Source organism: Anomaloglossus baeobatrachus, chromosome 6 (genome assembly GCF_048569485.1).
Source record: "Anomaloglossus baeobatrachus isolate aAnoBae1 chromosome 6, aAnoBae1.hap1, whole genome shotgun sequence".
Lineage (NCBI taxonomy): Eukaryota > Metazoa > Chordata > Amphibia > Anura > Aromobatidae > Anomaloglossus > Anomaloglossus baeobatrachus.
In genome coordinates, this window is record NC_134358.1 from 440,004,514 (window position 1) to 440,028,373 (window position 23,860).

At 48.0% G+C, this 23,860-nt stretch overlaps 1 protein-coding gene across 1 annotated transcript in view; it reads left to right on the forward strand.

The window, feature by feature from the left end:
• The first annotated feature begins 19,100 nt into the window (after positions 1 to 19,100).
• TOPAZ1 (testis and ovary specific TOPAZ 1) overlaps positions 19,101 to 23,860 on the forward strand; it is a 321,592-nt gene continuing 316,832 nt past the window's right edge. Inside the window, exon 1 of the mRNA XM_075315235.1 lies at positions 19,101 to 19,908. Coding sequence (XP_075171350.1) covers positions 19,554 to 19,908 — 355 coding nt within the window. The 5' untranslated portion in view covers positions 19,101 to 19,553. The remainder of the gene's footprint in view (positions 19,909 to 23,860) is intronic.

Consider the following 23,860-nt stretch of genomic DNA (forward strand, 5'->3'; position numbering starts at 1 on the left):
AAAGGCATTTAAAAAGCTAAAACAAGAAGGCAGCGAGGAAGCATTAAAAATATATAGAGAAAAAAATAAAATGTGTAAAAAACAAATATATTTAGCAAAAGTAGAAACTGAGAGACTCATTGCTAAGGAAAGCAAAGCAAATCCCAAACTATTCTTTAATTATATAAACAGAAAAAAGATTAAAATTGATGGTGTTGGCCCTTTAAAGAATAATGAGGGTAAAATCATAGAAAGCGATGTGGGAAAAGCAAATGTTTTAAATACTTTTTTCTCAACTGTGTTCACACAGGAAAAGCATAAGCCAGGGGAAATGCAGAGTGATCATGTAAATGCCCCATTAAGTATGACCTGCCTAACCCAGGAAGAAGTGCAGAACCGACTTAGTAACATTAAAATTGACAAATCACCAGGCCCTGATGGCATTCACCCTCGGGTATTAAGGGAGTTAAGTAATGTGATAGACAGGCCTCTATTCCTTTTATTTAAAGACTCTATAGAAACTGGGTCTGTTCCACTGGATTGGCGGCTAGCAAATGTGGTACCAATATTCAAAAAAGGGTGCAAAAGGGAACCTGGAAACTATAGGCCGGTAAGCTTAACATCTGTTGTGGGTAAAATGTTTGAAGGGTTTTTAAGGGATACTATTATGGAATGTCTCAATGTTAATAACTGTTTAACTCCATATCAACATGGATTTATGAAGGATCGCTCCTGTCAAACTAACCTGATCAGCTTCTATGAGGATGTAAGCTCTCACATGGACCGAGGAGAATCATTGGATGTCATTTATCTCGACTTCGGTAAAGCATTTGACACTGTCCCACATAAAAGACTGCTAAGTAAAATGAGAAAGCTTGGGCTCGGGGAAAATGTGTGTAGATGGGTAGGTAGCTGGCTTAGTGGTAGAAAACAAAGAGTGGTTATTAATGGTGCATACTCAGATTGGGCCAGGGTTACTAGTGGGGTGCCACAGGGGTCTGTATTGGGCCCCCTACTATTTAATATATTTATTAATGATCTGGTGGATGGTTTACAGAGTAAAATATCAGTATTTGCAGATGATACAAAACTATGTAAGGTAGTTAACACAAAGGAGGACAGTTTGCAACTACAGATGGATTTGAGTAAATTGGAGAATTGGGCTGAAAAATGGCAAATGAGGTTTAACACAGATAAGTGTAAGGTTATGCACATGGGAAGGAGAAACAGATGCTACGATTACTTACTAAATGGGAAACTGCTGGGGAAATCAGACATGGAAAAAGACTTAGGCATCTTAGTGAATAAGAATCTAAATTGGAGTGCCCAGTGTCAGGCAGCAGCCACCAAAGCAAATAGGGTGATGGGATGCATTAGAAGAGGTCTGGGGGCACGAGATGAAAACATCATTCTCCCTCTGTACAAATCACTAGTCAGACCACACTTGGAGTATTGTGTGCAATTTTGGGCGCCGGTGCTGAAGAAAGACATTACTGAACTTGAAAGGGTTCAGAGGCGGGCTACTAAAATAATAAATGGAATGGGTGCATTACAATACACGGAAAGGTTATCAAAATTAGGTCTATTTACTCTAGAAAAGAGAAGACTTAGGGGAGACCTAATAAATATGTACAAATATATCAGAGGGCATTATGGAGATCTCTCCCATGATCTGTTTGTACCAAGGACTATGACAAGAACAAGGGGGCATTCTTTTCGATTGGAGGAAAGAAAATTCCTACATCAGCATAGAAGAGGGTTCTTCACGGTAAGAGCAGTGAGGCTCTGGAACTCTCTTCCTGAGGAAGTGGTGATGGCCAACTCACTGAATGAATTTAAGAGAGGAATGGATGCATTTCTTGTTAGCAAAAGTATAGAAGGTTATAAATAGCATAATCTTACAGGTAGATAGAAGAGCGACCTAGATTATTAGAGGAATGGGGGGGGCTGCAATACCAAGACAGGTTATTAAACTTGGGGTTAGTTAGTTAGGAAAAACAAAGGCTTAGGGGGATCTAATCACAATGTATAAATATATGAGGGGACAGTACAGAGACCTTTCCAAAGATCTCTTTACACCTAGGCCTGCGACTGGAACACGGGGGCATCCGCTACGTCTTGAGGAAAGAATGTTTATTCATAATCACAGATGAGGATTCTTTACTGTACGAGCAGTGAGACTATGGAGCTCTCTGCCGTATGATGTTGTAATGAGGGATTCACTAGTAAAATTTAAGCAGAGCCTGAACGCATTTTTTGAAAAATATAATATTACCAGTTATGTATATTAGATTTTAAGACAGGGTGTTGATCCAGGGAACTAGTCTGATTGCCATATGTGGAGTCAGGAAGGAATTTTTTTCCCCATTGGAGCTTATTTGACACATTGGGGTTTTTTTGCCTTCCTCTGGATCAACATGTTAGGCTACGGGTTGAACTAGATGGACTTAGAGTCTCCCTTCAACCTTAAAGACTATAAAGACTATGAAACTATGACCCTCGGATTGTACGAATTCAAAGTAATCCAGAATACTGGGTTGCCACACTGTTAGATCCCCGGTACAAGACAAAATTTGGCAAAATAATTCCTGCCATAGAAATGGACGCACGTATACAGGAGTATCTGCAGAATGTGGTACGCAATCTTAGATCTGCTTTTCCACTAAACACCAGTGCTGCACAGAGTGAATCTCAACGCTTTGTCATGGATAGGAGGAAATGGTCTTTTACTTGTCCACATCTGAGGGACCGAGGGCTGGCTGCTGTGCTGAGATGGCGTTGAGTACGGTGTCCCTGCAGAGTTGCACTTTTGGTCATATACCAAAATGAGTTGAAAAAGGACAGATGCTGGTGGAAAGGGGAACAGGTGTGTTGGAAAGGGGAAAAAGTTTTGGTCCGTGGATTTGGTGGTTAAGCAACAGTAACATTTGCTGAAGAAACACCATCTGTTACAGTGGGACTGGCAGATTTGGATAAAGTGGTATATACTATGTTACCGCTATATAACGAAAATTAATAAGAAAAGAAAGAGAAAGGTATATATCCCCATCAGCAGTCAGTGTCCACCGTGCTCCCAGTTGGAAAAGGAGAGGTTGGCAACTGGAAGGTTTGGTGGAGGATACAGAGCTGTGTGGCTATGAAACTAATAGTAGCCTGAACCGAGTTAGACGCCATTCGGATCTGGAGACTGGGAGCCCTGTTAGCGTCACAGGGTCCACATGCCCACCCAGCCCAGGAACTCCCTGTTAACAACACAGGGGCCATTGAGTACGCTGACCGTGTGCGTAGGGGCACACCTGTGGACAGCAGGCGCATCAGCAGCAGCAGGCCTGTTAATGCCACTGGGCTGCACAAGCAGGACTGGTAGGACAGGAGCTGGTCTTAACCATTCTGCGTTACCAACTGTGGTGGTGGCCTGCATCGACACCCTATCCTTGCCTACCTCTGGCCTAAAGCCGCAATGGGTTCAACACATGGAGGTGTGCTCTTTCGGAGCATAATAGAAGACTGCGCACCTCCTTGTTGGCTCCAGCCCCTTTTATAACCTGGGTCCGCCCCAAACCAGGGTGAACCACAATGCACCTCCTGGAGACAAAAGTAGAGTGACACGTCATGAGTGGCATAACTAGCGTCCTATTTGGAAACGCAACTTCAATGATGACCTCATGGCTGCCATGACCCAAACACCTCACCAGTCATCGTCTGACCATCAATAATGCGGTGACAAGTCATAGGGGTGGGCCTCTGCAAGCCATTTGGGAGGACACCTGATGCCCTGTGGTCTATATGGGACCCCCACATCAGGGGCAGGGCCAAAGAGTTTATTACCGGACATAGTCTCTGATGCAGTAAGTGCCTGAGCATGCTCAGTAGAATGAAATACAGTCTCTGAAAAAAGACTATCAGCTTTAGCATGGTGTCTAGGCACAAAACAGGACTTAGACCCGGCACGGAATGCAAGCACCTGTGCAAAGAGGCTTTTCACACTTAGTGTGGGAGCATGCGCTGTATCCCGAAAAGAAGACTTAGCGTCAGGAATGGCACAGTCAGGCTGAGCATACTCACTAGGCGAAACACTGTAATTAGGCTGCAGCTGGGGTAAATCGGCACACGCATGCACACTAGCTGCCTCTCCACACAGACGTGGAGGGGAAATTGCTCTTGGAGATGCTGTCTATGAAAAGAAGGAAAAGCTAAAGGAAGCCTGACTTTCTATCCCTCCGAATTATCAAATGCAGCAATGAATTCCCTGAGTTTGCTATAACATTAGCGTAGCAAAATGTGCATGAGGGTGTCATGTAGAGGTGCTATAAATAGCTTGGCACCAGTGGGGCACTAATGGAATACAACAGCCAGTTCTATGATCCCACTAAATGGCAGTATTTTTTGCTATCATTAAAGCTTATTAAAAACAGAGCAGGAGGGTGTCCTGCACAGGTGCTAGAAATAGCTTGGCACCAGTGGGGCACTAATGGAGTACAACAGCCACTTCTTGTATGCCACTAGGTACACTGACTGTTTGCTAGTATAATGGCTTAGTTAAAAAAAAGTTGGAGTGTGCAATGCAGGCAGACGTGCTACAAATATCTTTACAATAGTGTGAATAGACAAAAGTACAATAGCCACGTTTAGGATGCCACTAGGTACACTGACTGTTTGCTAGTATAATGGCTTAGTTAAAAAGAGTTGGAGTGTGCAATGCAGGCAGACGTGCTGCAAATATCTTTACAATAGTGTGAATAGACAAAAGTACAATAGCCACGTTTAGGATGCCACTAGGTACACTGACTGTTTGCTAGTATAATGGCTTAGTTAAAAAAAGTTGGAGTGTGCAATGCAGGCAGACGTGCTGCAAATATCTTTGCACTACTGTGACTACACAAAAGTCCAATAGCCACGTTTAGGATGCCACTAGGTACACTGACTGTTTGCTAGTATAATGGCTTAGTTAAAAAAAGTTGGAGTGTGCAATGCAGGCAGACGTGCTGCAAATATCTTTACAATAGTGTGAATAGACAAAAGTACAATAGCCACGTTTAGGATGCCACTAGGTACACTGACTGTTTGCTAGTATAATGGCTTAGTTAAAAAGAGTTGGAGTGTGCAATGCAGGCAGACGTGCTGCAAATATCTTTACAATAGTGTGAATAGACAAAAGTACAATAGCCACGTTTAGGATGCCACTAGGTACACTGACTGTTTGCTAGTATAATGGCTGAGTTAAAAAAAGTTTGAGTGTGCAATGCAGGCAGACGTGCTGCAAATATCTTTCCACTAGTGTGACTACACAAAAGTCCAATAGCCACGTTTAGGATGCCACTAGGTACACTGACTGTTTGCTAGCATAATGGCTTAGTTAAAAAGAGTTGGAGTGTGCAGAGGACAGGAGGGTACAGTGCCAGGATTGTGGGGCTCTGGGTAGAGGAATGGAAGCCTGCCTTTCTATTCCCTCCTAATGGTGAAATGCAGCGACGAAATCCCTGACCTTGGCTACACAGACGCTGTCTCTGTTTTCAGGACCTGTCACCTATGGCTCTGACCCTACCGGTTTGAGCCCTTAAAAGGACTGATAGAAAGTGCTCTCCCTAAGCTGTCTAACGCTGTGTATGGAGCGCATACAGCTGTATCGGCGATAGGACTCAGGAGGACGGAGCTGCGACAGTGATGTCTGACACCAAAGACGCAGAAGAGATAATGGCGTCCTGGAGGAAAATGTCCGGTTTTATAATGCAGGGACATGTGACATGGACATCCTATCACACATGCAGTTGCTTCTCTGGCTAAAAGTCCACTTAGCTGTGTGTGTGTCTGGGATTGGCTGACATGCTGGCCCGCCCCACTACACGCGCGCGCTTAGGGAAGGAAGACAAGGAAAAAAAAAAAAAATGGCGATCGCCATTATAGAAACAGCAGTGATCTGAAGGCGCTGTTCACGCACACTATACACTGAAATGTCATAATAGTGTGATTCACAGAGTGACTTACACTATTACAGCGGAAAGCAAGCTAGGAATTAGCTGGTTTTTTGCTGCTAGAACCGTTCTCGAACGTTTCTAGAACTATCGAGCTTTTGCAAAAAGCTCGAGTTCTAGTTCGATCTAGAACAGGCCCCAAAATCACTCGAGCCTAGAACTGGAGAACCTCGAACCGCGAACCGCGCTCAACTCTACTTATGAGCCTGATATAGGTACTGCAAAAAAGTATTACAATAAAAGGGAAACCGTCAGCAAGCCCTAAGTAAATGCTCTGTGCAGCACTCTGCAACAGAGCATGAAGCAAAGCCAATATACCAGCGCTGTGCAACAGAGCATGAAGCAGAGCAAATATACCAGATGTGGCACTGCAGAGGGGGTGTCAGAGTAGGAGGGAAGCCCCATGCTTATTCCAGCATGGCTTATTGCAGCATGGCTTCCTTCCTACTCTGATACCTCCTCTACAGTGCCACATCTGGTATATTGGCTCTGCTTCATGCTGTGTTGCACAGCGCTGCACAAAGCATTTACTTAGGGCTTCCTGATGGTTTCCCTTTTAGTACAGAGATATTACAGACAGGGATGGCACAGCACAGGGCAATTTCTGTAGTGTTACAGACAGACATTTGCACAATATTATACTGCTCCTGTGAGAGATGATGTTAGTGGATTCTGCCTCTACTTCCTGTTGGTCCTCCTGGCTGTGTTCAGTTCCTGTCCTCTGCTTTTTCTGCCTGGTGCTTCTGCTCTCCTCTTCCTGTTTGCTTAGCTCTCCTTGCTCAGTTTATTCTTCTCTGTTGTCTCCTTGTCAGGTCTCAGCTTATTCTGCTCCTTCTCTCTCCTTGTCAGGTCTCTGCTCCTTCTCCTTCTCTGTTTAGCTTTCCATATTTTCATTTTCCCGCAGCTGTACTGAACAAGCTCCGCCCACTCTCCTGATTGGCTGTTGTCCTCCTGGCAGCTCTCACAGCTCTCTGGCTGGTAGAAAATGCTGCCTGGCCACTCTCTCCTCTATAGCAGAGGCCGCGCTGTCTGAAGTGTGGGTGAGTCTGCACCTCAGTGTTGGCGCCTGCAGCTTTACAAATCTTTGCGGCCCCCCTTAATCATCTGCTTGGTGACGGCCCCGGGGCAGTTCGCTCATGCTGGAAATGAGGAAAATGAAAGTACACACATTGCGGGCAGCCATCCGGGCCCCTTTAGGTCACGGGCCCCGTAGCAGCCGCGTGGTCTGCCTCTATTGACGGTACGCCACTGCCTCACACTGAGAGGAAGGAAGCATAGAAAGCGCATGTCTGTCATAGTAGTGTGAAAAAATTAACTTTCTGGTTGGCTAAGTAAGCACTAGTGTCGTGTGTGATACGGTCCACGATGATGACCACCAGCGGGGTGCTGGAAGCTGGCCTGAAGAAACCAGTAAGTGTCGTACACCCCAAAGCAAAGGAGAGCAGTGCCAGAGACGATTGCAGGTTATAACCCCCTAAGGGGACTAACAGAGTGAAAAGTTTAAAAAAGGTTTAAAAAGTATAAAAAGAAAATAAGTTCAAATCAACCTCTTTTTCCCCCCATTTAAAATAAAGACAATATTTAAAAATACATATATGTGATATCGGCAAGTTAAAAAAGTTCGATCAGAATATACAAATAATTAACTCCAATGATAAACACCATAAGGCTGTGTGCCCATGTTGCATGTTTTTCTATGAATTTTTTCTTTCAGATTTTAATCAATATGCAAGGGAAAACACATCCCAGCAAAGTCTATGAGAATTCTGAAGTGCTGAGCTCACGTTGCAGTTTTTCCTTCCAGATTTTGGTGCTGAAAAAAACTGCAGCAAACAATTGAAATGTCAATTGTTTCTGCGTTTTTTCCAACTTTGTCCCTATCTTAATGCATAAAAAAACATAAAAAAATGCAAAAACGCACATCTTTTCCCACAGTGTTTTCCCTGTCAAGAGATTCAGTTTTAGGTGCAAAATCTGCATCTAAATCTGCAATGTGGGAACACACCCAAATGGAAAAAACAGAGGGGGGGGGGTTGTAGCAATACCACAAAAAATGCTGTAACAAGTGATCAAATTGTGAAATGTACCCAAAAATGAATCGTTAACAATGTTGTTTCGCTCAGGAAAAAATATGCCATCAAGCAACTCCACTGACTGAGAAATTAAAACGTAACGGGTCTCGGGAAATGTGGCAACAACCTCCACCCCAAAAATATATATATATATTTTTTTTACAAACGTCTAATTTTTTTTCAGCACTAAAATAATAAAACTGGACATGTTTGGTATAGTTGTAATGATACTGATGAGGAAAATCAAAATGCCAGGTCATTTTTAACAAAAAGTGTACGTTGAAAAATCAATTCCCAAAAAAACAATGTCATAATTGCATTTTATTCACAATTTCACCACACTTTGAATTTTTTTCAGTTGTCTAATGTTATGTTGTAAAATGAGTGATACCATTCTAACGTACCACTCGTCCCGCCAAAAAAAACCCAACAATTTTTTGCGGTTGTCAAACAACATGTGGTGCTCAGCTAAAAAGTGCCAATAAGGGGCAAAGAATAATCATATCCTAGTAGTAAGAGTATAGCGGCATTCACCGTCTGAAATACAACAGTCTCCTTTTATTCCAAATTCATTAAAACACCATATTCTGGGGATAGCGGGGAGGGAGAGTGGAGTTGATGCACAAACAAACAGATGATGGCTTTTTCGTGCTACCTCTATGCTTTGGATCGGGGATAACTTTGAAACTTGAGAACACCTCTTTAATTGTTATCCAAAATATAGAATATAAAAGTTGGAATCACCAACTTGAACCATTAAAATGAAAAAATACACACATGTGGTATCGCTATGTATGTAAAATTTCGATGCAGCTAAATTTTAAATTGGTTAATACTGTAACGAGAAACAAAAAACGCCAGAGTTGTGGTTTTTCAACTGTCTCAATAAGGCCGGCGCCACACGGGGATCTACTGCGATCCTCGCATGACACTCAGCTCACGCTGGTAGTACAGCGGGAGCCGAGTGTCATGCGAGTGCCACTGCGACTGAGGTCCGATCATGCGATTGGACCTCAGCTGCGGGGCGCGGGCCGGCACTGAGGAAGGGCGGGCTGGCGCTGCGGAGGGGAGGAAGGGATTTATCTCCCTCTCTCCTCCGTAGATGGCTATTGCCATTCTCGCCCTGCACTTGCGGTATACCGGTGTACCACGAGTGCAGTGCGATTTTTCTCTTGCCCCATAGACTTGAATAGGTGGGAGAGAAACCTGGATCGCATTACAGAGCAGCATGCTGCGATTGTTTTCTCGGTTCGATTAGGGCTGAGAAAATAATTGCTCATGGGTATTGACACACAGGCTAATATTGGTCCAAGTGGAATGTGATGTTTTATCGCATCCCACTCGCTCCGATTTCCATGTCATGTGTCTTAGGCCTAAGTCAAAAAAATGTAATAGGCGAATTTTGTTTTTGAGACTCTCCTGGTTTTGGCAAATACTGATGACATACTGCTGTGTGAATGAGGTCTAAATGAATTTTCCCCTTTCAACTTTCTTCAGTCCTTAAGGGGGCTTTACACGCAACGACATCGCTAATGAGATGTCGTTGGGGTCACAAAATTCGTGACGCACATCCGGCCTCATTAGCAACGTCGTTGCGTGTGAAATGTAAGAACGACTGCTAACGATCAAAAATACTCACCTAATCGTTGATTGTTGACACGTCGTTCAAATCCCAAATATCGTTGATGTTGCTGGACGCAGGTTGTTCATCGTTCCTGAGACAGCACACATCGTTACGTGTGACACCCCAGGAACGATGAACAACACCGTACCTGCGTCCTCTGGCAACGAGGTGGGCGTGACTTTCCTGCGGCTGCTCTCTGCCCCTCCGCTTTAATTGGACGGCTGCCGTGTGACGTCGCTGTGACGCCGCATGAACCGCCCCCTTAGAAAAGAGGCAGTTTGCCGGCCACAGCGACGTTGATAGGCAAGTAAGTACGTGTGACGGGTGCTAGCAATATTGTGCGCCACGGGCAGCGATTTGCCCGTGACGCACAAACGACGGGGGCGGGTGCTTTCACAAGGGCTTTTCATGTAAAGCCCTCTTTAGGCTTGTGGATGCATTGCCTCTCCGCCCCTGCTGGCAATTGTCGACAGAGACTACTGCAGTCAAACACTGGGCAAGAAGCCACCAAGCCCACTTACTAGCTGTTGCGATAATGTGCTGTAGTCATGAAGTCACCATTTCAGCCTGTTAAAAACCACCAGGAGCAGTGGTGGAGAGGCATCATTGAAGAGTAGAGAAGGATGAGTATTAGGGCTCAATCACACCAGCATATTAATAGAACAAGTGCTATCCGATCTTTTATCTGATAACACTCAGACCAATGATATGTAATGGGACAGTGGTGTTAAAACATTTTTTTTCTCATTGATTTGGCATGAAAAAAATTATTGCATCATACTGTGTTTTGACAAGCCAATCGGATGAGACTCAGCCATGCAGGTCGATGGGTGAGTGGAAAACATTGGCCTCCTGTCGAATGACATTAATGGAGAAATTTTGCTCTCCGTCTTCCGCTCACACTGTGCTCTGATATTTTCATCTGAGAGAATCGGATCACACTATGCTGACACTCGGATCAGAGTTTGATCAAAGTGGTATTAGCAAAATCAACCTGATTCTATTGGATGAAAGAACCTACGATGGTGTGACGCTAATTGTTTTTAACATCCACAACCCTACTGGCTGAAAAGAGTTGAAAGATTAAATCGTCCTTAATACTATTTCTTAGGTCAAAAAAATCTCAGAATTGAGGCCAGTTGTGGATTTGAAATTCCCAGTATACCTGCAAAGCAGTGGATTTGCACCACAGATTTGATCTTTCTCATGTACATTAAAGGGAACCTGTCAGGTGTAATATGCACTCAGAACCACGAGCAATTCTGGGTGTATATTACTAATCCCTGCCTTACTGTCCCTGTATACACTAGCATAGATAAAGGGATCTTTAGAAAAAGTACTTCTAAATATATTTTATGATATGCTAATGAGCGCGGGGACTAGTCACAAGGGCGTTAGTTTCTGCGCTCATTCCGCTCTCATAGCATGGCGTGCAAACATACTATTCAATGCATCGGTGACGCGCGTACCTGTGTTCGCTGATCTGAATTCCCGACATTTCCGGTCATGCGCAGTTTGAAGCCGAGTGTACGCATCCCAGCTTCAGAGAGGTCTAGTGCGCATGACTGGAAGTGCCAGGAATTCAGATCAGCAATCACAACAAACACAGGTACGCATGTCACTGCTTGCTTGAATAGTATTTAGTACACCCCTGTGGGCATGCTGCCATGCAAGAGGGCAGAACGAGCACAGAAACTAATACCCTTGAGACTAGTCCCTGCGCTCATTAGCATATCAAGCATATCATAAAGGATCTTTAGATATACTTTTTCTAAAGATCTCTTTATTTATGCTACTAGATACAGGGACAGTTAGGCAGGGAATAGCAATATGCACCCAGAAATACTCTTGGTTCTGGGTGCATAGTGCACCTGACAGGTTCCCTTTAAAGTCTTCAGCAGAATCACCATGTGATAAATGCACATTTTTAACACAATCCATAACTGATTTTTTTTTCTTAGTCACATTTCAGCTGCGGGTGTTCGACTACTGGGACCTGCACTAATCGGCAGCAGTGTGCATGCTCGTGTGGATACAAAAAGAGACTGCAAGAAAGTGAGTCCATAAAAAGGAGAACCAGTTACAAGAAAAAATGCACAGTAAACATGGTGTAGAGCCCAGGAGTTGGGGAGCACAGATTGCAAAAGGTTAATAAAACATTATCGTTCTATTGAGAAGTGGGGAAAACCCCTGACGTACGTTTCGCGGCTTGTTTGAATCTGGTTGGACTTTTTGTGGTATAATTTCCTTTAAATACGATTTGTGTTGACCTCTTACTACCATCTCTATTTTGATAACAGGATACATTCTGCTCTGGGATAAGACTATGCACGTTAACCCAATCATTTTGTAGCTGTCTTGCACTCCAATTGCAGGTTTTGTCTAGTTGCCTGATTTCCTTTGTCCTCTTTTCATGTCTTATGTACTGTATTCGAAATACCTCATGCACTGTGCACATTGACTATTGTATCAAATAAAAATATTTATTATTGTTCAGCAATTTTTGCTCATGGTTCTCTTTTCGCTTTAAATTGCTATTATGAGCTGCTGTTGACCCACCTTGGTCTTCAATTTTTGTTGTATCCTTATGGAATTGAAGTTACTTACTGTATTCAGGGGGTGTAGTCTTAGGTCTGTAGTTATTCAGGGGTGTCTAGTCTTATACCTGTATTCAGGGGGTGAAGTCTTAGGTCTGCCATTATTAAGTGAGTGGTCTTAGGTCTGTCGTTATTCAGGGCGTTAGTCCTTGGCTTGTCATTATTCAGGGGGTCTAGTCCTTGGCTTGTGATTATTCAGGGGGTCTAGTCCTTGACCTGTCAATTTTCAGGGGGTCTAATATTGGGTTTGTCATTTTTCAGGGGGTGTGGTCTAAGGTCTGTAGTTATTCTTGAGATTCTAGTCTTAGGTCTGTCATTATTCATTTGGTCTAGTCTTATGTGGGCATCATACGGTACGATCTATCGTGCGATCGTACCTGCCCCCGTCGTTTGTGCGTCACGGGGAAATCGCTGCCTGTGTCGCACAAAGTCGTTAAACCGCAGTCACACGTACTTACCTGCAGAGCGACCACGCTGTGGGCGGCGAAGATCCACTTCCTGAAGGGGGAGAGACGTTCGGCGTCACAGCGACGTCACACAGCCGCCAGCCAATAGAAGCGGAGGGGCGGAGATGAGCGGGACGTAAACATCCCGCCCACCTCCTTCCTTCCGCATAGCCGGCGGGTGCCGTGGGACGCAGGTAAGCTGTGTTCATCGTTCCCGGGGTGTCACACGGAGCGATGTGTGCTACCCCGGGTACGATGAACAACCGGCACCATGAAAAATAAACAATTTTTTAAAAATAAGCGACGATTTGTGACCGATTCTGCGTCGCTCGGACGTGTCACACAAGACGACGTCGTGAACGATGCCGGATGTGCGTCACGGAAACCGTGACCCCGACGATGCATTGCACGATAGATTGTCTCGTGTGACGTCCACTTTAGGCCTATAGTTATTCAGGGGTCTAGCCTTATGTCTATAGTTATTCAAGGGGTCTAGTCTTAGGTCTGTAGTTTAGGGGGTATAGTCTTACACCTATAGTTATTCAGGGGGTCTAGTCTTAGGTCTGATGTTAATCAGGGGGTGTAATCTTAGGTCTGTTGTTATTCAAGGGGTCTAGTCTTAAGGGGGCTTTACACACTACAATATCGTTAATGAATTATTATCGGGGTCACGTTGTTTGTGACGCACATCCGGCTTCATTAACGAGATTGCAGTGTGTAACAGTTATGTGCGACATAAAACGATCGCAAAAGCGGCCAAAATCGTTTGCCGTGGAGAGGTCGTCCTGAAACAAAAAATTGTTTACCTCTCATTAGTGATGTTCCTTGTTCCTGCGGCAGCACACATCGCTGTGTGTGACACCGCAGGAGCGAGGAACATCTCCTTACCTGCCTCCACCGGCAATGCGGAAGGAAGGAGGTGGGCGGGATATTACGTCCCGCTCATCTCCGCCCCTCCGCTTCTTTTGGACGCCTGCTGTGTGACGTTGCTGTGACGCCGCACGACCAGCCCCTTAGAAAGAAGGCGGATCGCCGGCCAGAGCAACATCGCAGGGCAGGAGAGCGCAATTTTGTGCGCGACGGGCAGCGATATGCCCGTGTCGCACAAACGATGGGGGCGGGTACGGATATCGCTACCGTGTAAAGCCCCCTTTAGGCTTATAGTTATTCAGGGGGTCTAGTCTTACGCCTATAGTTCAAGGGGTCTAGTCTTAAGGGTGCTTTACACGCTGCTATCTTGCTAGCGATCGTACCCGCCCCTGTTGGTTGTGCGTCACCGGCAAATCGCTGCCCGTGGCACACAACATCGCTAACACCCGTCACACGGACTTAACTTCCCTGCAACGTTTATGTTGCAAGAGGATGCACACACCAGCCTTTGTACCAGTATTACTACTGGTCGTGTCGAATGACATACACTGAGGGGTACTTTGCACGCTGCGACATCGCTAGCATCGACTAGCGATGCCGAGTGCGATAGTCACCGCCCCCGTCGCACATGCGATATTTTGTGATAGCTGCCGTAGCCAACATTATCGCTACGGCAGCTTCACACGCACTTACCTGCCCTGCGACGTCACTCTGGCCGGTGACCCACCTCCTTCCTAAGGGGGTGGGTCGTGCGGCGTCACAGCGACGTCACACGGCAGCCGTCCAACAGATCTAAGGCCACACCCCCTTACTATTGACCTAAGACCACACACCTAACTAACTACAGATCTAAGACCACTCCCCCTGACTGTGGACCTAATACCACACCACTGACTAACTACAGATCTAAGACCACTCCCCCTGACTGTGGACCTAATACCACACCCCTGACTAACTACAGACCTAAAACCACACCCCTGACTAACTACAGACCTAAGACCACACCCTTGACTAACTACAGACCTAAGCCCACCTCCCCAGAATAACTACAGTCCTAAGACCAAACCCCCTGACTAACTACAGACCTAAGACTAGACCCCGTGGCTAACTACAGAACTAAGACTCAACCCCCTGAATAACTACAGAGCGAAGACGAGACCCTCTGACTAACTACAGACCTAAGACCACACCCCCTGAATAACTACAGAACTAAGACCACACCCCCATAATAACTACAGAACTAAGACCACATATATTTTGTAGTTAGTCAAGGGGGTGGTCTTAGGTCTGTAGTTAGTCAGGGGTGTGGTCTTAGGTCTGTAGTTAGTCAGGGGTGTGGTATTAGGTCCACAGTCAGGGGGAGTGGTCTTAGATCTGTAGTTAGTAGGGGGTGTGGTCTTAGGTATATAGTTAGTCAGTGGTGTGGTCTTAGGGCTATAGTTATTCAGGGGGTGTGGTCTTAGGTCTGTAGTTAGTCAGAAGGTCTCGTCTTCGCTCTGTAGTTATTCAGGGGGTCGAGTCTTAGTTCTGTAGTTAGCCAGGGGGTCTAGTCTTAGGTCTGTAGTTAGTCAGGGGGTGTGGTCTAAGGACTGTAGTTATTCAGGGGGTGTGGGCTTAGGTCTGTAGTTAGTCAGGGGTGTGGTCTTAGGTCCACAGTCAGGAGGAGTTGTCATAGATCTGTAGTTAGTCAGGGGGTCTAGTCTTAGGTCTGTAGTTAGTCAGGGTGTGTAGTCTTAGGTCTGTAGTTATTCAGCGTGTTTAGTCTTAAGTCTGGAGATAGTCAGGGGGTGAGGTATTAGGTCTGTGATTACACAGGGGTCTAGTGTTAGGTCTGTAGTTAGTCTGAGGGTCTAGTCTTAGCTCTGTAGTTATTCAGGGGGTGTGGTCTTAGATATGTAGTTATTCAGGGGGTGTGGTCTTAGGTCTGTAATTATTCAGGGGTGTGGTCTTAGGGCTGTAGTTATTCAGGGGGTGTGGTCTTAGATATGTAGTTATTCAGGGGTTGTGGTCTTAGATATGTAGTTATTCAGGGGGTGTGGTCTTAGGTCTGTAATTATTCAGGGGTGTGGTCTTAGGTCTGTAGTTATTCAGGGGGTGTGGTCTTAGATCTGTAGTTATTCCGGGGGTCTAGTCTTAGTTCTGTAGTTATTATGGGGGTGTGGTCTTAGTTCTGTAATTATTCAGGGGGTGTGGTCTTAGGTCTGTAGTCAGTCAGAGGGTCTCGTCTTCGCTCTGTAGTTATTCAGGGGGTTGAGTCTTAGTTCTGTAGTTAGCCACAGGGTCTAGTCTTAGGTCTGTAGTTAGTCAGGGGGTGTGGTCTTAGGACTGTAGTTATTCTGGGGGGGTGGGCTTAGGTCTGTAGTTAGTCAAGGGTGTGGTCTTAGGTTTGTAGTTAGTCAGGGGTGTGGTATTAGGTCCACAGTCGGGGGAGTGGTCTTAGATCTGTAGTTAGTCAGGGGGTGTGGTCTTAGGTCTGTAGTTAGTCAGTGGTGTGGTATTAGGTCCACAGTCAGGGGGAGTGGTCTTAGATCTGTAGTTAGTTAGGTGTGTGGTCTTAGGTCCATAGTAAGGGGGTGTGGCCTTAGATCTGTAGTCAGGGGGTGTGGTCTTAGGTCTGTAGTTAGTCAGGGGATGTGGTCTTAAATATGTAGTCAATCAGGAGGTGTGGTCTTAGGTCTGTAGTTATTTAAGGGGTGTGGTCTTAGGTCTTTAGTTAGTCAGGGGGTGTGGTCTTAGATATGTAGACCACACCCCCTGACTAACTAAAGACCTAAGACCACACCCCCTAATCAGGGGGTGTGGTCTTAGGTCTGTAGTTATTCATGGGGTGTGGTCTTAGGACTGTAGCTATTCAGGGGGGTGTGGTTTTAGGTCTGTAGTTAGTCAGGGGGTGTGGTCTTAGGACTGTAGTTATTCAGGGGGTGTGGTCTTAGGACTGTAGTTATTCAGTGGTGTGGTCTTAGTTTTGTGGTTATTCAGGGGGTGTGGTCTTAGTTCTGTAGTTATTCAGGGGGGGTGGTCTTAGGTCTATAGTTATTCAGGGGGTGTGGTCTTAGGACTGTAGCTATTCAGGGTGTGTGGTCTTAGGACTGTAGTTATTCAAGGGATGTGGTCTTAGTTTTGTGGTTATTCAGGGGGTGTGGTCTTAGTTCTGCAGTTATTCAGGGTGTGTGGTCTTAGTTCTGTAGTTATTCAGGGGGTGTAGTCTTAGGTCTGTAGTTATTCAGGGGTGTGGTATTAGGTCCATAGTCAGGGGGTCTAATCTTAGGTCTGTAGTTATTCAGGAGTGTGGTCTTAGGTCCATAGTCAGGGGGTCTAATCTTAGGTCTGTAGTTATTCAGGGGTGTGGTCTTAGGTCTGTAGTTAGTCAGAGGGTGTGGTCTTAGATATGTAGTTAATCAGGGGGTGTGGTCTTAGGTCTGTAGTTATTCAGGGGGTGTGGTCTTGGGTCTGCAGTTATTCAGGGGGTGTGGTCTTGGGGCTGCAGTTATTCAGGGGGTGTGGTCTTAGGTCTGTAGTTATTCAGGGGGTGTGGTCTTAGGTCTGTAGTTATTCATGGGGGTGTGGTCTTAGGACTGTAGCTATTCAGGGGTGTGGTCTTAGGTCTGTAGTTATTCAGGGGGTGTGGTCTTGGGGCTGCAGTTATTCAGGGGGTGTGCTCTTGGGGCTGCAGTTATTCAGGGGGTGTGGTCTTGGGGCTGCAGTTATTTAGGGGGTGTGGTCTTGGGGCTGCAGTTATTTAGGGGGTGTGGTCTTGGGGCTGCAGTTATTTAGGGGGTGTGGTCTTAGGTCTATAGTTATTCACGGGGTGTGGTTAGGTTGTGCTCCTAGGTGTATAGTTACTCAGACGTGTATGAGCAGGGACAAGGCTGACATCTCATAGTAATATAATAAGCCATGATCCCAGGCCTCCTGTATGCTCACTGCCCGCAGTGGCCCCTCTCTGACAATGACTTCAGTGCTGCCCGGGGCCCCATTACCGCAGCTGTACATGGAGCACGCCCTTATTCCGCCTCTACACCGTAATATAACAATCATGTTGTCATACTCTGCACAGGATGTGATCGGTCCGTCACACAAACTCGGTCCCCCGCTGGGCGGCAGAAGACGCGCGACTTCCGGCCACATGTGGGAGTGCCCCTGTCAATCCATTCCCCCGACTAACCGGTGGCGGCAGCAGCGGAGCTGCCCAGGAGGAGGTGCCGGGTGTGTGGGGCGGTCATCCATTCCACAGGGTATTCGGTAGTGACGCAGCACGAGCGCCCAGGCTGCGGCCTACTGCTCCCGCCATTTTGCTATTTGCCGTTATATTTTGATTCATTGCTTTCTTGTTCCTGGTGCGGACGCTTTGGCGCTGGCCTGAGGGTGTGTACATGGGGCGTGTGGGCATGAGGCCACACGTCACGTGCATCAGGCTGGCACCGTAGGTTTTTTTCCATACTTTCCATTTTTTCTATATGTTAACACTATAAATGATTGAGCTGCGCCCCAGAAAACTAGCCAGGCTCCAGCTATCAGTAGGTGGGTCTGAAGGCAATGCCACTGAGGGTGACAGTGCAGGGCCAGCAGCAGAGGCATGCCAGCTGGTGCCAGGAGGAGTAAGCAGTGGAAGTGCCCAGGTGAGGAGGAGGGGAAGGAAGCCAAAAATCAGAGCACCTGTCCAATGCACAGAGGAGGGTGGAGGGACCCCACTAGCCTGTAAAGATGGAGGGACCCCACTAGATTGTAAAGAGGATGGAGGGACCCCACTAGCCTGTAAAGAGGATGGAGGGACCCCACTAGCCTGTAAAGAGGATGGAGGGACCCCACTAGCCTGTAAAGAGGATGGAGGGACCCCACTAGCCTGTAAAGAGGATGGAGGGACCCCACTAGCCTGTAAAGAGGATGGAGGGACCCCACTAGCCTGTAAAGAGGATGGAGGGAGCCCACTAGCCTGTAAAGAGGATGGAGGGAGCCCACTAGCCTGTAAGGAGGGTGAAGGGAGGCCATTAGCCCGTAAGGAGGGTGGAGGGAGCCCACTAGCCTGTAAGGAGGGTGAAGGGAGGCCATTAGCCCGTAAGGTGGGTGGAGGAACCCCACGCGCCCGTAAGGTGGGTGGAGGAACCCCGCGTGCCCGTAAGGTGGGTGGAGGAACCCCGCGTGCCCGTAAGGTGGGTGGAGGAACTCCGCGTGCCCGTAAGGTGGGTGGAGGAACCCCGCGTGCCCGTAAGGAGGGTGGAGGAGCCCCGCTGGCCCGTAAGGAGAGTGGAGGGACCCCGCTAGCCCGTAAGGAGAGTGGAGGGACCCCGCTAGCCCGTAAGGAGAGTGGAGGGACCCCGCTAGCCCGTAAGGAGGGTGGAGGGACCCCGCTAGCCCGTAAGGAGGGTGGAGGGACCCCGCTAGCCCGTAAGGAGGGTGGAGGGACCCCGCGCGCCCATAAGGAGGGTGGAGGAGCCCCGCTGGCCCGTAAGGAGAGTGGAGGGACCCCGCTAGCCCGTAAGGAGAGTGGAGGGACCCCGCTAGCCCGTAAGGGGAGTGGAGGGACCCCGCTAGCCCGTAAGGAGAGTGGAGGGACCCCGCTAGCCCGTAAGGAGAGTGGAGGGACCCCGCTAGCCCGTAAGAGTGGAGGGACCCCGCTAGCCCGTAAGGAGGCTGCTTCTCCAGTGAAAAGTCAGGACGATGGTCTGCTATATGGGCCATTAAAAAAGAGAGAGCAGAAGCCAAAACTACAGAAAGATCCTCCGAGTGAGGAGCCAACGAGTGTCAGTGAGGTTCTGTCTCTGCAAAAGAAAAGGGGGCGAAATCCAAAGGCTAGTAAGCAAAGCGAAGGGGAGGTCCCTAAATCAGGGCTGGGGACTGTGGGGCCGAAGGAAACAAGTCATGGCCCCTCTGTCAGGCTACATGATGATGGGGTTAGTCTGCAGACCCCCAGTGCCCAAAATAGTGGGAAGGCTATAAAGAGGGAAAGAAAACCAAAGATTCAACCAACTATTAAAAGTGACCAGCAGGAGACAATGGAAGCGTCACAGGGAAAACCCACTGATATGGGGAGCAGGTCAAAGGAGCAGGACCAGGTCTCTGTGTGCAGTGGTGGAGGTCAGCCTGAGATAAAAAAGGCACAGAAGCCAGGAAAGGGGGTAAAGAGTGGGGCTCCTCAGGAGGAGGTCGCAGAATGTGTAGGAGAAAATAAAAAGCAAACCATTCGTGTCAGACTGAAGCGCCCTTTACTGAGCAAGGAGGCAAAAAAGACAGATGGATCCCCAGAACATCTCATGTGTGGTGAGAAGAACCAGCATCATGGACCTCTGCCTGGGGAAGAGAAGTGCTGCACAGGGCTGAGCCGCCCCGAGTCCAGACCCAGCAATTCCAGTAAGGAAATCCGATATTTTATGATGAAAACTGGTAGTTCTCATCCAGATGGGCACAGGATACCCGCGGCTAGAAACAGAGTGCCCACCTATCTACCAAAACGCCTCTTAGCTAACTGCATTTTTAACCTTCCATGTAGGCCCCCTTTGGCTTTACAGGTCAGTGAAATTCTAGAGGATCTCGGTGTGGACATTATTTAGTAAATATTTGCAAGCCCCATAAATTCACATACATCGTTTAACCCTGCATCTCTACATTGTGCCATTTCTCTGTTACACCTCTATTATAGAAGGACACGAGAAAGGTATTACTGTATTTGAATTTAGTGCATCAAACTATATTTCTGAAAACTCCTTGACACTATCCTACCAGGCCTAATGGTGCACGAGTACACTGTTGGCAAGAGGAATGGATAATGCCCTATTTAATTATACTATGTGGGTGCTTTCACACTACGTTTTATTAACATGCTTTTGACGGATGTCAAAAAAACGCAAACCGCATGTGACTGGATCCTGTTTAAGGCATGCAAACGCAAGGGTTATTTTACAGGATCCTTTCACTTGCAGTTTATGGGCGGGCATTGGAGTCATGTGATCAGGAGTTAGTGGCACTCGACCTCACAGCCTGCAAATGCACACGCCACTGTTGTAAAGAGGGGGGAGAGAGAGGAGACAGAGAGTAGAGGGAGAAAGATAGAGACTCTCTGTGATCACGCCAGGCTGGTTTCTGGGCATGCTCAGTAGAGCAAACAGGTTCCTTTCTATCAGCATACCACCGTTAGGCTGCTTTCACACATCAGTTTTTTTGCATCAGGCACAATCCGGCTCAAAAACCTATGCAACGGATGCGGCAAAAAAAACCGGATCCGTTGCATACGTTTTTCCATGCAGCCTGTCCGTTTTTTGACGGATGCAGCTTGATACTGAGCATGCGCAGTTGAAAAAACCGCAGGGCGCCGCATCCGGCGTCCATAGGCTTGCATTGTAAATCATGCCGGATCCGGTGCGATGCAGTTTTTCGCCGCACAAAAAAACGTGCCAGGCAACGTTCCATCCGGCCGCCGCATGGGCGAAATATGCCGCATCCAGCGAAAACCGGATGCAACGCAAGGCGATGCGGCACAATATGGCGCTAATGCGAGTCTATTTGGAAAAAACGCAACCGGCGGCATAAAAAATGGTTGCATTTTTTCTGCAAAGCGCCGTATTGTGCCATTCAGCAAAAACCGGATGTGTAAAAGCAGCCTTAACGTGCGGTACAGTCAGGATCCGGTGACATGCAGTATTTGGACGCAGCTCAAAAACGCTGCAAGTAGCGTTTTTGAAAAAAGTTAAAATACTGCAAGTCACTGGATCCTCACTATAACGCATGTTGACTCGAGTCCATTGCAAATGCATTGAAATGAAAACGCATTTCTACTGGATCCATTTTTGCGTTAAAAAAAAGTTCAGGACGCATGTTAAAAAAAACGTAGTGTGAAAATACCCTAATCCAGGAGGAATAACGGGAACCACAGAATGCAGGTTATAAGGCAATGTCCTCCAGTATTGCTGTTTGGTGAATACACACAGACCTGTCTGGTGAGGGGACAGCCCCCAACCCTTTCACTACCACGGATATATGGATTGTTCCATTAATCTAAGGGCGGCTTTGCACGTTGCAACATCTCACATGCGATGTCGGTGGGGTCATGCGGAAGGAAGGAGGTGGGCGGGATGTTTACATCCTGCTCATCTCCGCCCCTCCGCTTCTATTGGCCGCCTGCCGTATGACGTCGCTCTGACGCCGGCCAGAGCAACGGTCGCACGCCAGGTGAGTGCATGTGAAGCTGCCGTAGCGATAATGTTCGCTACGGCATCTATCACAAGATATCGCTGCTGCGACGGGGGCGGTTACTATCGCGTGCGACATCGCAGCATCGGCTTGCGATGTTGCAACGTGCAAAGCCCGCCTAAATGTTTGCCTCAGTTGAATATTTTGTCCAATGCCTAATTGCTTTATGTTTCCTCTGATTTGTGGTCACATTTGATGAGTGAGTGATGAGAAGCTGCAGATATAATCACCTTCCTAATCAGGACACTTATTGACTTTCTACTACTTTCACACTTGCGTTGTGCGTCACAATCAGTTGTATGACTGGTGCAACGGATGCGTTGCAGATAGTGGCACAACTGATGTGACTGATTCTGCAAAACAACAATCCGTTGTTTTTTGTTTTGTTTTATTTTACTGTTTTTCCGGTGGCAGGCTATTGTGAACAATCAGCTGATCGCTCTCAAAAGCCGGCCACTGGGCGAACAGCTGATCGCTCTCAAAAGCCGGCCACTGGGCGAACAGCTGATCGCTCTCAAAAGCCAGCCACTGGGCGACCAGCTGATCGCTCTCAAAAGCCAGCCACTGGGCGAACAGCTGATCGCTCACAAAGGCCGGCCACTGGGCGAACAGCTGATCGCTCACAAAGGCCGGCCACTGGGCGAACAGCTGATCGCTCACAAAGGCCGGCCACTGGGCGAACAGCTGATCGCTCACAAAGGCCGGCCACTGGGCGAACAGCTGATCGCTCACAAAGGCCGGCCACTGGGCGAACAGCTGATCGCTCACAAAGGCCGGCCACTGGGCGAACAGCTGATCGCTCACAAAGGCCGGCCACTGGGCGAACAGCTGATCGCTCACAAAGGCCGGCCACTGGGCGAACAGCTGATCGCTCACAAAGGCCGGCCACTGGGCGAACAGCTGATCGCTCACAAAGGCCGGCCACTGGGCGAACAGCTGATCGCTCACAAAGGCCGGCCACTGGGCGAACAGCTGATCGCTCACAAAGGCCGGCCACTGGGCGAACAGCTGATCGCTCACAAAGGCCGGCCACTGGGCGAACAGCTGATCGCTCACAAAGGCCGGCCACTGGGCGAACAGCTGATCGCTCACAAAGGCCGGCCACTGGGCGAACAGCTGATCGCTCACAAAGGCCGGCCACTGGGCGAACAGCTGATCGCTCACAAAGGCCGGCCACTGGGCGAACAGCTGATCGCTCACAAAGGCCGGCCACTGGGCGAACAGCTGATCGCTCACAAAGGCCGGCCACTGGGCGAACAGCTGATCGCTCACAAAGGCCGGCCACTGGGCGAACAGCTGATCGCTCACAAAGGCCGGCCACTGGGCGAACAGCTGATCGCTCACAAAGGCCGGCCACTGGGCGAACAGCTGATCGCTCACAAAGGCCGGCCACTGGGCGAACAGCTGATCGCTCACAAAGGCCGGCCACTGGGCGAACAGCTGATCGCTCACAAAGGCCGGCCACTGGGCGAACAGCTGATCGCTCACAAAGGCCGGCCACTGGGCGAACAGCTGATCGCTCACAAAGGCCGGCCACTGGGCGAACAGCTGATCGCTCACAAAGGCCGGCCACTGGGCGAACAGCTGATCGCTCACAAAGGCCGGCCACTGGGCGAACAGCTGATCGCTCACAAAGGCCGGCCACTGGGCGAACAGCTGATCGCTCACAAAGGCCGGCCACTGGGCGAACAGCTGATCGCTCACAAAGGCCGGCCACTGGGCGAACAGCTGATCGCTCACAAAGGCCGGCCACTGGGCGAACAGCTGATCGCTCACAAAGGCCGGCCACTGGGCGAACAGCTGATCGCTCACAAAGGCCGGCCACTGGGCGAACAGCTGATCGCTCACAAAGGCCGGCCACTGGGCGAACAGCTGATCATTCTCATAAACCAGCCACTGGGCGATCAGCTGATCATTCTCAAAAGCCAGCCACTGGGCGATCAGCTGATCATTCTCAAAAGCCAGCCACTGGGCGATCAGCTGATCATTCTCAAAAGCCAGCTGATCGCTCTCAAAAGCTGGCCGCCAGACGATCAGCTGATCGTTCGGCCGCCGAGAGAGAAATATTGATTTCAATTAATAAACATAAGAGCTGAGCATGGGCAGTGAAAAAAAG